Here is a 16,819-nt window from a genome sequence, read left to right on the forward strand (position 1 = left end):
AATTGGCGCTGTAAGCGTCAGAATATCCACATCAACAGACGTGCTGCACACGAATGTTCCTCAGTTTGCGTCCGAGATGCCGAAGATGGTTGTCTCCACGAAGGATCGCGCGCTGCTGGTAAAGCTACGATGACAATACTTAGCCCTGCAGAAATTCTGGACAGTCAATGGTTTGAAAAAAGGCTGCTAAGGGTCCGGAAAAAATGATTGCAAAATTCTAAAATACAAGTTGAAGTGCAATGTAGCAAAGGGAGGGAAGCAGTTGGTCCGACGTCGATCGAAGATGTGGCCACAGATTAGCAGGAGGATCGAACGGTGGTGTGCAAACATGCAACGCACGCGGAATTCCCCGAACGTTGGACAAACCTGCGAGCACTGTGCATAAAATCCTACGAAACGTCATGCATAGTTATCCATACAAAATAACATATTCCTGCTGACCTGCCAGCAAGACAAACGTTCGCTTGTTGTTCGCATCGAAGTGGACAATGAATGGCCATGGAACATTCTGTGGACAGACGAGGCTCATTTCCATCTCCAAGGATAAGGTCACCAGATGCAGACATATCAAGAAAGAGGACAAACATCTTCAAAAAGGAAGACGAAGAAAAAAGACGGCACACGTAATCACACGCTCGCATTTAATAAATGAATGAATTAATAGACATAACATACATTCCTTAACTTTTACTGGTACTTCCCTGAAGATCCGATTTTCTGTAGAAGAGTAGGCTCACTTACCAGATGGATGTAAAAAGTTACACAGGAAAATTCTTTTACATTATACTGAACTATCAGCATACCTTTAACAGATTCGAGGTTCAGCCTATTCCTGTCATCAGTCCACTGTGTTGTAACAAGCAAAAATTTCGTTCTGCATTTTAATTGTGCACTGATTTACTGAAAAAGTATTCGGCAAGTTTTAAAGTTTCTGAACGACAGTCAACAGCCATACTTTCACAAAACTACCTGGTCCATATGTTTAAAGATGAGAAAATAGAACGAAAATAGTTGCAAATGTAATTTTACTAGGTCAACTTTGCGAGAAAGGAGGACAATGTGAATGTCCGCACAGACCCCAAACAAAAGAAGGAAATGTCCGGATTTATCCGAACGTCTGGTCACCCCATCCAAGGACATGTCAATATGCAGAATATGGGCAACGTAAAATCCATGCACATCAACTGGTACCACTTCATTAAGCAAAATTGACTGTGTTTTGCGGGTTGATGGCAACGCTTATTATAGAGCTGTTATTTTTTCGAGGGGATGAGTGCTGCGGATTCTGTTACCTACAGTCACTGGCAAAAGCTATGAGCGTCTTTCGCACACCATCATCATTCCAAACCATCAACAGCACGGATGTCTGGGTAGGATACTTTTATGCAAGATGGCTCTCCGTCGCACATTGCAGAGGCATTTCGGAAAGGCTAGAATTATCAGCTGTCATTTGTCTACACCCTGGCCCTTCAGGCCAGTTGATCTTAACCTGTTTTACTTCTGGCTATGGAGTTCACTGAAAGCTGATGTGTTCAGTGCTCCAGTTACGAGTGTATCTTAATTGAAGGCACGTATTACGCAACTCATTCTGAACGTGACACCCGAGACACTCCGATCTGTTGTGTAACATGCTGTTTCTCGATTTCAACTTGAGGCAGAAAACAGAGGCCAGCATACTGAACACATCTTATGCCAGTCTCACAACAATTTCATTTTGCTTTTAATACTGTTTTTGGCCTCAGGCAATTAGAAACCGATTTCTCCCATCCGATGTTGTATGACCTTGCCGTGGTGGTTGTGTTTGCCCAACTAAGTGCCACAACTGTTGACTTCTAAACTCGTGCAGTCATGCACATTTGAACATTACAGATGACATAATGTGCAACACAAACCATAACCGTTGTACTGCGATAACTGATACGTAACCTATGACTATCCAAGGAAATGTGATTTGTGTGGTCTGTTTTAGCTTTTTAGACAATAGGATGTAATTATGAAGAATAAATAAATGACTAGTACTGTTGTATATTTGGTTATGTATTGTGGGTAAAGGTTACACAACACTCTTCTGAGTTAAGGCACTTCCTCTGGCCAGAAACTCCCCAGGCATGAACATCATGGAGCATATCTGGGATGCACTGCAACGTCCTGTTCAGAAGAGATCTCCACCCACTTGTGCTCTTACGGATTTACGGACAGCCCTGCAGGATTCATGGTGTCAGTCCCCTGCAGCACTGCTTCAGACATTAGTCGAGTCCATGCTATGCCGTGTTGCAGCACTTCTGCGTGCTCATAGGGGACCTACACGATATTAGGCGGGTGTACCAGTTCCTTTGGCTCTTCAGTAGGACAACAGAGGGTACATATTTAGAGCACACTATTAACACTTACCTATTAACATAATGTAAAATAGCTTTAAGATGAAATAGAATTAACAAGTGTCATCAGCTGCTAATTTTGTGCTCATAATCTAACCGATTTTCCACTCACACTTCAAAAAATTTTACATGCTGGTATTAATTAATTGCTACCCCTACTAACCATAAAGCAAACAAGTTAACTTGCAGGCAGACACTATTACAAGACAAAAAAACACACACACACACACACACACACACACACACACACACACACACACACACAAAGTAAGCAAGCACACCTTACGCCAGATGATTTGGGCCTGAGCTGCCGGGGTTGGCAGTCATGTGTGCATGAGATGTGTTTGCTTTTGTGTACGAATCGTGTCTCTGCTTCTCTTTTTTGATGAAGGCTGTGGCCAAAAGCTTTGTGTAAGTGTCTTTTATTTGTATCTGTTTCCAACTTAACGTGTCTTCCTTAAAGGTAAGTGGCACACATCTTTTCCTACATTGTTGATATTCCTCTGTGGAATTTCCACTGTTCGTTTTTTTTAAATTTTATGGTTAATCTAGGTGCTGTGAATCATCTGCAAACTTATTTCATCAGGAGCATTCATGAATTTATATCCTGCTCTGTTGAGTTGAGTCACATTTTGTGTCATTACCAAATACCAATATGGCTGTGTGAATGCTAACAGTGAGAAATCAGTGGTGTAAAGATGAAACATGGCGAAACTGTCTACTAATGCCCACCTGCTAATTTGCCCTCAACTTGAACAACCCTACACAGCACAGGACCTGACTGAGGGAAACAACAAGGCCATCGGAGTTGCTACCTTCTGGAAATGCTGACTGGACACAGAAATGAATGACTATTTATGAGTACAAAGATAACTTAAAAAGACCATCAATTCTCTAATCACTGTTAATAAGATGTTTTTATTCCTCAAATCTAGGTTATCAGATAATTTGCAGGAGTACCAATAAGATCTGTTTCAGGGTTTCTTTTTCTTTAATTTTCAGGTATTTCATATTTTCTGTTGTATAAGGTAGTTAAAGGCCTCTGTACAAGAATATACAATGCCACACTGAACCCTAAAAAAGATAGAAAAGTATACACGGATATTATTTGGCTGTCTTGTATCATGGTTTTGTATAAGATAGTTTATGTGGAACTGAGTTTTATTGGTTTTTGTCTTTAGACAGCGCCAATGCTCATGGAGCAGAGAGTTATGAGGGTTGGACCACTGGAAGCTGCCTAGAATATCTGATATATGTGAAAGTGGCAACAATTAAAGTGATTCTGTTAATACAGTGAAGAATGTGTGATATGTAATCTTTGCAGTTAATTGTTATTAAGCTGCAATAATTCACTTGTACTTGAATGTTTATAAGTAAACTTAATGAAATCGACTACTTTGATAAAAATGTGTTCTCTCCAATGTTGGAAGCAGCTGCATGGTGTGGTACGTGTATATTATTTTATTTGGTGGATGTAGCACATTTACAAAGAAACATACACAGAGTTTAAAATTGGTCATCATCAGCCATTTAACACTCTCTGTACCAGGCCTATTTTATGTACCCGCCCTAGAAATCAGGCAATTTTGCCAATATTTAAAAAATCACTGCATTAAATCTACTTTTTGGTTTGTGGCTAATTTGGTACAATTTTGAAGCTGCGCTTTTCTCTTTTAATTATGTGCAAACAAAACTACTTTGGAATGCACAGCTTTAAGGTAGAAATCACATAGATGTTTTTAAGAATTTAGAAAAGTCATGTGGCTAAGAGAATGCAATTGTTATTTATTTTTAACTAATATTATGGCACTACATAACATCTTTCTGTCAGTCTACAATATGTGCATACAAATTTCACACAGAATCATATTGTTTTTTAGTGTGGAAAATTTTGAAGCAAGGTTCCAGGCAGAGTGAAACACCACCATACCATGCCTCTTTGTGAGAACCTTTGCCATTCTCTTTCTTGCTCCTGGCACTGCACACGTGACACACAGGGGCAGCATATTTCTTTGCAATTGAAGGTACGTGCTGCAAAAAATTTCTTTTTGTTAGCTGACCTACAGTTCCTTCATTCCTTTGTATGACTTCATGTGTATCATCTTCAACAAGCTGAGCTGCAAGCACTGCTATGAAGTCTGTTATTGTGAGTTTCTTGTTGTACACTGCATTGTATAGCCAAAAAGCATTTGATACTCCCATCAGCAGCAGATGGAAATATAATTTTCACCACCATTTCACAATTCTGTGCTGGAATGGATTGTACTGCAGGTGCTGGTCTCCAACATCCACTCCAATTTTATTCAGATTGTAATCCAGTACCTGAAGTGGTTTCATTGCTACAGACCCATTTTTCTTAGTATGCGTACCAAATGTGGCCTGATGCCTTGTAGACAATGTATACACATCCCTCTTATCCTTCCACTTCATTACTAATACATTATATTTACGCCGAAAAGACATTTCGCCCATTCTCAGCTTATTAGATACTAAATCTATAGGTAATCCTTTCCTACGTTTGTTCACAGTACCAACAGCTCCAATACCTTTGTCAGCCAGTCGAAAAAGCTCTGGACTGGAATAAAATCAGTCTAAATACACAGTATGACCTTTATTCAGTAAGCTGCCATCAGACAGCAATTGCAATATAACAGCAGACAAAGAATTGTCAACAATATGCTTACCAGCATAAACTTCGTAGTTTACAACATATCCACTACTGGCTTCAGCATAACCCTTCAGTCCATACTTAAGAGGCTTATTTTACATTAAACACGGTAGCTCACTTGACCTCAAAATGGGCATATTCCTTCATCAATTGTCAGTTTTTCTGAGGGACGATATGCCTGGATACATCGCTCCTTCAAATTCTTATAATAAGGTAAAACTTTATAAAGTGGGTGAAATAGTTCCTCACCTGGTTATTTTCTGTTTAGAATTGTCATCAAGATGCAAGCACGACAGTATCTGAGTAAAACACAAATGACTCGTAACTTGGGGACAGAAGTTACAAAGAACAGGATTAGTGCTCCAGTGGTCTACAATTTTTGGCTTTCTTGAAATACACATGTGGAAAAGCATACCCAAGAAATGCCTCATCTCACTTGTAGTCACTGGCTTCCAGGAACTCAAAACTGAATTAGGCTTCATGTTATTTGCTCTTCTTTTCTTCTGGATTGTCTGTGATGCATAAAAATTTGTCTGTATCTTGAGGTCTTTTACGTCACTGGCAGTAAGGAACACTTTACTGAAATCCAGTACAGAACTTGAGTCATCAATATTCACTAGAATCTGCCTGGGTGTACTGTTGACCGGCAGGAGTAGGTAAGTGTCAAATTCAGTCCAGTTAACATCTTTTGGATATGGCACAGCCGCTGGATTTGAAGTAACACCTTCAACATCATTCTTGTCTGTATTTGAAGATAAGCTGTCATCGATCTCGCTCTCTATAAGGAACATCACATTATATGTAACTACATATATCTCTTACAGAAGACATGTTCAGCAGAAATGTATGTACTGTACAATTACGAGCAGTGATATTCCACTTAAAATTAGGAAATATGTACCTTCAAACACACCATTGTATTCAGAATCATCAGAATCACTCTCTACAATATCCAGAGTGCTGCTATATTAATCAAATCCGCGATTTCTGTGTCTGATAAACTCCGCCAAGACATTATTACAAACATGAAACAACACAACGACATAAGGAAGACTGAGAATGAAAAGATAAGTTTTAACATGAATTACAGTGCTGTAAACAACACTGCTGTGTCATCTATGGATGCATTTTGCTACTAAACATCTGTAAAATGTATAACATCCACTACTGGATAAAGGCCTTCATGTGGAACTAAACAGAATAAAATAATTTCTCCTAGCTCCATACAGTTTCCTAATCCTATATAGATAGTACTGAAAATTTGTACTTTCGAGTTTTTAATAGCTACGACTATACTTGTCAGATTTATTATGAAAAACTTGTGGCGCATGCAATGTGTAATTGATGTACAAGTAGATTACCTCCTATTATCTATTGCAAAGTGCCCCACATCCTTTGCTATAAATCTTTAAAAGTTTTGTCACTGTTATTAAAAATTCACAAGCACATTTTCACGACTGACTGTATAGGACTAGGAAAAGTTGTTTTATACTTTTTAGTCCAATTTAAAGATGTATTAAATCTAAAATTTATTTAAAATAGTTATTTTCTTCTTTTCAGTCTTGTACATGTGAAATTTCTCAATGGATTTCAAACATTTTGAAGAGATTATATTTTTTATTTAAATAATTATTTGTATATCTGTGCTAGCTTTTTACCCGTGGCATTGCCCATATATGTGTATGTCATATTTACTGCACACATCTCCCCACCTCTCTGTCTATCTCCTCTTCCCACCTCACTCTCTGCTCAGCCATACCCATCCGCTTGCATACCGCCTGGTAAACATTCCCATACTACCCACACAAAACACCACTCCTGCAGGGTGCCCTTGATGTCACATATTAACAACCTTTTTCACCCTCAATCCCCCTTCCCCTTACAAAACATAACAACAAGAAAGCAAGTTAATATTGCATTGTCATTCATTTCTAAGCTCTGTTTAAAGTTTCAAGTCCTTAGCTGAATGGGAAGTTAGTTTAAAATCGAATGCAAAATTTGTACTGAAAATTTGTAGACAGACAGACAGACAAGCAACTTAATAAAAATGTGTTAAAAAGGTAATATACGCTGATTGTTAACTTTTATTTTCAGACACATCAGAAGATTAATTTTGGAACCCTACTTAGTTTACCACAGGCACTCTAGGTCACTTTTATTCTCCTCTTGATCTCTTTTCCTGTCCCTCCAGTCATTGCCTTCAATGTTCTCAATAAAAACTCATCAAATGGTTTCATGACTACACATTAATTTGCACTATTTCCTTCTCAATGTAAGTTACATTATTTTTACAGTTGATTGTCAGTACTACTTTCAACCTTTTCTTATTACATTGTTCCATTCATGCTGAAATTTGTCTCCACCTAAGGCAAAAAACATTATATTAGCAACAAAATGAAGGTATTCCATTGACATGCATTCCTTCTTTTCCCAATTTCAGAGTCTGAAAACATCCATTAAGACTGCTAAAATGTCTGTAGTGATATTGAATTCCCTTGCCTGACATGCAGTCTAGTACTGAGATACACTACATGTCTCTCCTAAGAACATTTTCTCTGGGCTTTCAGCAGATGTTTGCAATTTTGTTTTTTCAACATACACGAACCAGCCTGAACAAATACTGCTCACGCCTTGTTTCATGCAAGGCACAGTGTCAATGGAAAACATTGGTCTGGTTCTTGTTGCAAGCAAAAATATACAGTTTAGTGATGTGTGTTAACTGAGTAGCAAAATATGTAGTGCACCCAAACTCCAGAAGTGACAGAGTAGCATTGCTGCATGGCAGGAGTAACCAGACTGCACAGTGTGGCCCGGGTCATAATATGAGGCATGATGGCCTAGGAGGAAATGGCCAACAAATACTTAGCAATCTTTTGGAACCTGTATGTTATTGACTGCGTCAGAGACTGATCATAAGATGTAATGTTATAGCCACAGAATTAACAAATCTCAAAACAGATATTAATTTCAAGATTTTATGGTCTGGTATTTCAGTTTCCATATCCCTAACATGAAAATATCTAATTATTCATCATATATTCCTTCTCCAATTTTATCTATCTTATATTCTGGCTTGTGTAGCATTGCCTACCTGTTACTTCCACGCAAGAATTCTGATTATTCCTTAACATCTTCTAGTAACCGTTAACACATATTGTTAAGCAGAATATTGCACAATGCCAAGTTTGGTTCATTCTACCAATCAAACACATAAAGGTTCAGTTAAAAAACGTTTTGTTAGTAAAGAGAAGCAAACTGACATTTTCTCCTGGTACTGGGCATCACGAGAAACCATGATGGGGAGGAATTTGTTTAGGTGGTTCCATCTACAAACTGAAAAAGCAAAATAGCAAATATCTGCCAAAACAGAGTATAAAATACAGCCAGTGATTCTTAAGAGTGATACCAGCTCTATTCTTCTGTATATTAACAAATACTGAATCAATACTTCGTTTATCAACAGCTGTCTGTTAGATTTGATGAAACTGAATCTAAAGCATCCTCAAGATCTATGAAACCAAAACAGAGTGGTAATTCAGTCATTGCTCTATTCTGTTACTGCGTTCCTGACAAACTAGTAGTTGACTGTGATATATCTACTTTAAAAGCCAGATTTTTCTGGCAAAAGTTTCAAAGTCTGTTCATTGTGGTTGACAATGATTTTAGTTCCTATCTTGAGACTGATAGGACTATGTTTTTTTTTATTATTATTTACTGTGTCTCTTTTCTTACGAAGCAGAATAATTACAAACATGTTTCAGTTTTGTGTAATTGTCTTCATCTACAGATATTCTGTAAACAATTTTGCAGATTAATTTTGTATTATTGAGAGCCCTGTGTAAATTATTTATGCTACTATGTACATATTTTCCCTATTTGATAACATTTCAAACTGTAAAACTAAGAAATCATACACTTTAATGCACACAGCCAAGACATAATTATTCTTCAAAGACTTATAGTAAAATCTGTAATTGTTTTTGTTTTCATAATGTAGTAGACTTGAGAACCGCTTCTGGTAACAAGTCTGAATGAAACTGAAACAGCTATTATGTACAATGGAATATGTGTCTCAACAAAGCACTTATAACCATTGGTTCTTCTAGATGTCATATTGTAGTGCTTAATGCTGCAATAATTACATTACATTTCATACTATTTAGATGCATCAGATAATGCCCAAAAGAAATTATTCTCTCATTAGGAGTATACTTAAAATCAGCTTAGAATGAATAATTACAAGAATATAAACAGTTAAGAAAATATGTACAAGAACTACAATATTCTAAAATTATTTTTACACTTGCATATTGTAACCAATGTGTCATGTTCAAAAATTGTCACAGATATTATCAACAAAAATTATAAACTGGAATTGCAAACATTCTGAAATCCAACTTAGAACCACCCATTTGAATTTAGCTGTACTCACTTATACGTAATCATAAAAGAAAAAAATAATTTAGTTCACAACTGAGTGTTCATACTTCTAACAGAGCTCCACATTAGTCTTCACTAATAGCAGTCAAGTGACAAGTTCCTCCAACATACTCAAGATGGATGTTCAGTAATGAGAGTTGTATGACACCTGGGAAAAAACAAAAAGAAATGGAAACAAACAATTATAAGAATGTAGTTATTTTGAGCCAATAAATTTTTTTATATAAAATACACCTGGGAAAAAACAAAAAGAAATGGAAACAAACAATTATAAGACTGTAGTTATTTTGAGCCAATAAAAATTTTTATATAAAATACTGTCACATTATTATCTTAATAATAATAATTATAATGTGACTCTCCAAGCTTTCCTGGCATATTTGTTGTAAATAGTCTTCACGGGTTTGCCACCGGATTATGTTGTGCAAATTCCACAATATTTCCTGGGAGCAACTGTCTGACATCTTCAGGTGGTTCAAACTTGATGGTGGCTAGGTACGAGTGACAGTATCTGTATGTCGCTGCCCCATTTCTAGAACAGATGCGTAAAAGAATGCGCAAGTATGGAAATCACATACGCAAAATGATTTGCAGAAAAATGGTGCCATACTCGAACGCCCTCTGCCGAAAATCGCAGAGCGGCTGTCCTGCATGTGTGCTGTGTTTACTAACAGTGCAGCCAGACATTACTCACTAATAATGTTACCAATGTTATGATGGGTCTGTCATCGAAAATTCTTGATTTTCATGTCGTGACTTAATAACAGCCAATGCAGGGTTCCAGGCTGTGTTCAGTTGAAATCTTGCATCCCTGATGGTGAGATTATCAGCTGTACAGATAGGCTTCTCAGTTTTGCAGATGAGTGAAAACCACACTTAATGCCATATAATGGAAGGAAAGCAGATGGAACCTTGGGACACAGCATCTACTGCAAGCCACTGCATACAGATCTATCTATATCTGCAGGCCACAAGCTGCTATCATCCTGCACAGTGCGGTAGTGCATTACATATGTTAGTTCATAGAGCACAAGTGGTATCTGATCCTGAGAGCCTGTCGAGTGAAATATAACATTTGAAGACAGTGTTCCGACAAAACGGTTATTTTGAGAGACATACATCATGCATTCAGGGCCAGACGAGTTCAATCTATGGAGCAGAATGAAGATACAACACACCCACCACTTTGGCCTTTTTGCCGTATTTTGGTGCCATGTCGTCAAGAATCGGAAGAGTCCTCAGAAGATACGGAATTAAGTGTGGTTTTCAACCATCTGCAAAACTGAGAAACCTGTTGGGTTCAGTTAAGGATGATCTCGGACTGAAGAAATGTGGTGTGAACAAGATACCTTGTCAGTGTGGGGCAGCATATATAGGCCAGACATGCCGCACAGTACATTCTGCGATGAACATCGGTGTCATACACGCCATCGTCAACTGGAAAAGTCTGCAATTGTGGAATACTGCCTGAATACAGGGCATCGTATGATTTATGAAGAGACGGAAGTTTTATCCCCAGCATCATCTTTCTGGGACTGCGTCATTAAGGAAGCAATACATATCTGTACAGTTGATAATCTCATCAACAAGGACACGGGATTTCAACTGAGCGCAGCCTGGAACTCTGCATTGGCTGCTATTAAATCATGACGCAAAAATCAAGATTTTTTGATAACAAACCTATCACAACATTTCTCTAGTAAGGTTTTTTAGTGAGTAAAATCTGGCTGCACTGTTAGTAAACACAGTGTATAGCGCACATGCAGGAGAGCCACTCTGGGGTTTTTGGCAGAGCGTGTTTGAGTATGGCACCATCTATCTGCAAATCATTGCACATGTGCGACTTCCACACCTGTACATTCTTTGCGCACGCATGTTCTAGAAACAGGGTATCAATGTGTGGATACCGAGGAAGGGTGAACCACCTGAAGATGTTGGACAGTTGCTCCGAGGAAATATTGTGGAATTTGCACAACATGATATGGTGGCAAACACTTGAAGACTATTTACAACAACAACAATAATAATACGAAAAACATACCAAATACATGATACGGAGGGCTACCCAAAACAAATTAGAATCACTCAATCACAAATTTTGTATTTTAAAGAACATACACAAAACTTAAACTTTATGGCTGATTAAAACTGTGTGCTGAACTGAGACTCAAACTCAGGGCCTTTGTCTTCTGTAGGCCAGTGCTCTACGGACCGAGCTACCCAATCACAACTCATGATCCATTCTCACAGCTTTACTTCCGCCAGTACCTCATCTCCTACCTTTCTTTCCCATGAAAGGCAAAGGTCCCAAGTTCAAGTTTTAGTCTGACACACAGTTTTAATTGGGCAGGAAGTTTCATATCGGCGTAAACTTTGCTGCAGAGTGAAAATGCCATTCTGGAAACATCCCCCAGGCTGCGGCTGAGCCAGGTCTCCACAATATCCTTTCTTCTGTGACTGCTACTCTTACAAGTTTCACAGGAGGTCTTCTGTGGAGTTTGGAAGGTAGGAGATGAGGTACTCATGGAAGTAAAGTTGTGAGGACAGGTCATAAATAGTGCTTGGGTAGCTCAGTCAGTAGAGAACTTTCCCACAATGGACTAAGGTCCTGAGTTCAAGTCTCAGTCCGGCACACAGTTTTAATCTGGCAGTAGTTTCATATCAGTGCACACCCCACGGCAGAGTGAAAATGTCATTCTGATATACAAAGCTGCATCACCTTGAAATTACTGTCCATTGGAACTATTTCTGTTGTCAAATTGTGATGCTCTATTAAACAATGGAATGTCTAAGATGTAATATGACTGTTATGCTCTATTGAGGGAAACAGATTTATAAAGTCGCTTGTAATTATCAAATAGACAAAGCAAATTGGAACATGTATTTCCCACTAATATAAACATAATTCTTCCATCAGAAAATGAAAATCGAAGTTGCCATAATTTTTTATGTCACTGTAACCTGGACATATAACTGAATATCTATCCCCACAGAGAGCTTTGCTTCCTTTCAAGTGATACTGCCGTACCTATGTATTGTTTATTCACAATTTCAATGCCACCTACAACCAAATGAGAATGTCCCAATATCATTTGAGATCAAATCAGTGTATTTTTACAGTTCTTTAAACACACACACATTCACACAAACACAACACGCACACATGGCCACTGTCTCTGGGTGAGACCAGACTGAGTAGTCTGGCCTCAGCAGCGGCCATGTGTTTGCGAGTTGTGCGTGAATGTGTGTGCATATGCTGTCTAATTCAGAAGAAGGCCTTTTGGCTGAAAGCCAACTTGTTTAACACAATTTTTCTTGTGCCTGTGTGTGACTCAACGTCTCCACTATATGGTGAACAGCAATCTATCCATTTCATAATATTGTCATCATTCCATCCTGGATTTTCCATTATTTGATTGTGTTTTAATCATCAAATGTACCAGCTGTGTGAAATGGTTCAGGCTGTCTGGTATGTACACCAGATGTCAACTTGGAAAAGGTTTCCTGAGACTGCAGTTGTTTGTGTTGAGTTGCGTTTGCATGAGTGAGTGAGTGTGTGCATGTGTGTGTGTGTGTGCGTGTGTGTGTGTGTGTGTGTGTGTGTGTGAGAGAGAGAGAGATCTATTTTAGTTGAAGGCTTTACTGGTTGAAAGCTTTATATGTGACAGTCTTTTTGTTGTGCCTATCTGCGACTCAGCATCTCCGCTATATGGTGGGTAGCAACTTTACTTTTCATAATATTGTTACATAAAACATCATGCATTTGTACTTTATAGTGTGCGAGGAAATTTTTGTTTCACTCATCTTGAAAATATATCCTTTTACATTACGATTTATTTAAGAAATCAGAAAAGAGATGCAGGTGGGAAATTCCAGATCTGGCAAGTACTTGAAACAATTGTCAATTTTGTTTTTGCCCCATAACTGCCTGATACTCAATGCTGTTTGACTGGGAGCATAGTCCTGTTAAAGCAGCTACACTCATTGCCATAATGCGGACTTTTTTTTTATGTGATGCCTAATATAATAACTGTTTCAACACTCCAAAATAATAATGCTGATTAGCTGCAGTACCTAGCACATGTAAATCATTATGCATTACCCCCTTCAAGTCAAAAACACAAACTGAAGTCATTTTTTTCATTGGTTTGCACCTGTTCAGTCTTATAGCAGTTTGAGTGTTGCTTGATTTAGGTGTTGGTTAGTATGATAGTTTCATATTCTATGGATCTTATGCACAAAAAATTGTAATGATGTGGAACGAGACATTTTACATTGACACTGCAAATTAATTTGTAAATGTGGCTATATGCTGAACATTTATAAGATATTATTATTATTAGTTGCAAAGCTCCCAGAGAGGAAGACGCTTTCTGTTCTTGTTCTTTTTATTTGCCCACCAGTTTTTCATTGTTTGTGAGAATTTAGCTCTTCTTTCTTCGCTCCATTTTGTTCCAGTACTTCAGACTTTTATCTCTGGTTTAACCTCACATTTTTCTACTTTTATTCTAAAATTGTTCCTTATGTCTATTTCTTCTTTGGTGATTTTGGCTAGTTCCAGGTCTTTTTTAACATTTTGGATCCATTCTCCTCCATTAGTGAAGGAATCTACATATTTTACTATTGTTTTTGTTAGTCTGTGTCCGGGAAGCATCATTATGTTGCCATAGAATTTGAGGCGTCTTTTCCTCATGTCTGTCTCTACGTTAGAATATTCTTCAATTTTGGACATTTTCTGTAGTCTCCATCCATTCTCGGTCCATCTAGGTCCCAAAATTTTCCTAATTATTTTTCTTTCTTCTTTCTTTATATTTTCTATATTAGTTTTCCTGTTTAGTGCCAAGGTTTCGCTGGCATATAACATTGATGGTTTAATTACAGTTCTGGAATGTCTAATTTTGGCTTTCAAAGATAGCATTTTTTATTATAGAGGTTTTACACAAATCCTAAACCTTTACGAGCTTTTTGTATTCTTTCTTGTTGTGCAAATTTTTCAGAGTTAATTTCTCCTAGATATTTAAAGTGCAATACTCTGTTAACTTCCCTGTATTTGGTTAGTAATCTGAAAATTTCTAAATATGATGTTGTAAACACTGTCTTTTCAAATGATATCTGCAGGCCGACTTTCTCTGTGCATTCTTTTAGAGTTTTTATCTGTTTTATAGCCATTTTATTGTTAATGCACAGACCTGAGTTAGCAGTTCCTAACAACCACCCCTTACATGTTACAATGATGGAAATTATTCTACAGAATAGATGGTGTTATACACACCTGATTTTTATGGCTGATTTTCCAAACAGGTAACAACTTGACTTTAATATCACACTATACATGGCAACAACTGTAAATTCCCCAAATACGAGAAACAGCATTTAAGAAACAAGGACTTTGACCTGTTTAGTTTTTATTGAGAGGGACAGATGATCGAATGATTGAAACAGTGTGTAGGAGAGGTTCCTAGTGAGAGCACCTGTCATTACTAACCTGCAGTCACAGAAAGGAAATTTCATTGCTTTTGGATCTTCCCACACATTCAGTCACCTCTGACAAACAAATAAACCATCCTGTCCATAATTTCATGGTAAATCCTTCTGATTTGATGAGGTCTGCAGCATGCACTGTTACTAGTAGATCCAAATGACAAACTTACCAAACAATTCCTAATATTGACTGTATCTCACAAGTGAGATGAATACAGCTACAACAAGGACTGGCAGGAAAAGCCACAGCGGTGCCATTACCCAGTACACTGACAGCTGCCAAGAAGGGTACTCCAGAGCCAAACAGAGAACAACTTGGGCTGTCATTTTCAGTGTAACGGCTGCAACCGACCATGCACGTGTTGCTGCCGCTCTCCCACCACAGTGGCCCTGTAGGGAAATAAATGCATTTACTGAACAACTCTTAAGGCTTTTCACTGTGCTTTCTTAAAACTGAGCAACAAGGTAAAAAAAATCTTTTAATATTTTAAATCTGACACTACTTTGTTCAACATCATACTAATTTTGATCAGTTCCTCATGGTGCCATCGGAGAATGCTATGAAAGGACTGTGAATGAAGTGATGTGGAAAGCAGGCACATGGCAACATTGAGTGGGAGGGGGGAGGGAGGGAGGGAGAGGGGGGAGGGAGGGAGGGAGGGAGATAGAGGGGGGGAGACTGGTTGGTTGGATTGGAGAAGGGACCAAACTACGCGGTCATCAGTCCCTCCGACCTTGGAATAACTAAAACAGATAAAACCTCACACTATAAGAGGGAACTGTAATGGCCATAAAATTACAAACTATTGACGGAGAAGGAAGGAAGAAGGCGGCAGAAGAAGAGAGGAGGGAAAGAAAGTGATGAATGACAGGAGCACAAAGGAAGAAGCATAAGTAGCCAAGATAGACAGTCAAAATAAAACAAATCCCATAAGGAAAGGAGTGGGAAGGCAGAGGGCGCAGGTGAACCACCAAGACCAGTCGAAGCCAGTCCAATCGGGGCAAAGGGGCCAGCAAGACGGCCTGCCATCCCCTCCACCCACTGATAAGGCTGAAGGTCCCACCCTTAAATAAAGCGATAAAAACCCCCATCATGAAAAAAACCGTAAAACAAGATCAGCTGCTGAGGCTTGTCAGCTAATGCCAGGGATAGCGAGTCAGGAAAGGTAAGAGTCTGTCTCAGGGTGGCTAAGTTGGGACAGTCCAGTAAGAGGTGAACCACAGTCAACATTGACCCACAACAACAGAGGGGGGGTCCTCACGATGGAGGAGATAACCGTGAGTCAGCCAAGTATGGCCAATGTGGAGCCGGCAAAGGACGACAGAGGCCTTACGAGAGGCCCGTAAGGAGGACCGCCACATAGTTGTAGAATCCTTTATCGCCCTGAGCTTGTTCGGTGAAGAAAGAGTGTGCCATTCTGCATTCCAAAGTCCCAAAACCTGACGATGTAATGCCGAGTGAAGGTCTGTTTCCAGAATGCCAATAGCAAGAGATGGCCTGTTAGTAGTCAATTTAGCCAGTTGATTGGCAAGTTCATTGCCAGGGATCCCAACATGGCCTGGGGTCCAAATGAAAAACACTGAGCATCCATGTTGATCAAGGAGAGAAAGGGAGTCCTGGATAGCTATGACCAACGGGTGGCGAGGGAAGCACTGGCCGATAGCTTGCAAACTGCTCGAGTCACTCAGATAGTGAAGGACAGTCCTGAGCAAAGTGGACATGGTCCAGTGCATGTAAGATGGCTACCAATTCTGCAGTAAAAACACTACAGCCATCTGGCAAGGAACAAAGTTCTGTGTGTCTCGCATAGGTGTAAGCATAACCAGTGTGACCAGCAACCATGGTGCCTTC

At 38.8% G+C, this 16,819-nt stretch overlaps 1 protein-coding gene across 1 annotated transcript in view; it reads right to left on the reverse strand.

Annotated features, from left to right (window-relative positions):
• Positions 1–7,274: 7,274 nt before the first annotated feature.
• Positions 7,275–16,819, reverse strand: part of LOC124802494 (transmembrane protein 60) — a 47,809-nt gene continuing 38,264 nt past the window's right edge. Inside the window, exons 2-3 of the mRNA XM_047263311.1 lie at positions 15,138–15,357; positions 7,275–9,634 (exon numbers count right to left, since the gene is read on the reverse strand). Of these exons, the coding sequence (XP_047119267.1) occupies positions 15,148–15,357 (210 nt within the window). The 3' untranslated portion in view covers positions 7,275–9,634; positions 15,138–15,147. The remainder of the gene's footprint in view (positions 9,635–15,137; positions 15,358–16,819) is intronic.

This window comes from Schistocerca piceifrons, chromosome 6, assembly GCF_021461385.2.
Source record: "Schistocerca piceifrons isolate TAMUIC-IGC-003096 chromosome 6, iqSchPice1.1, whole genome shotgun sequence".
Taxonomy (NCBI): Eukaryota; Metazoa; Arthropoda; class Insecta; order Orthoptera; family Acrididae; genus Schistocerca; species Schistocerca piceifrons.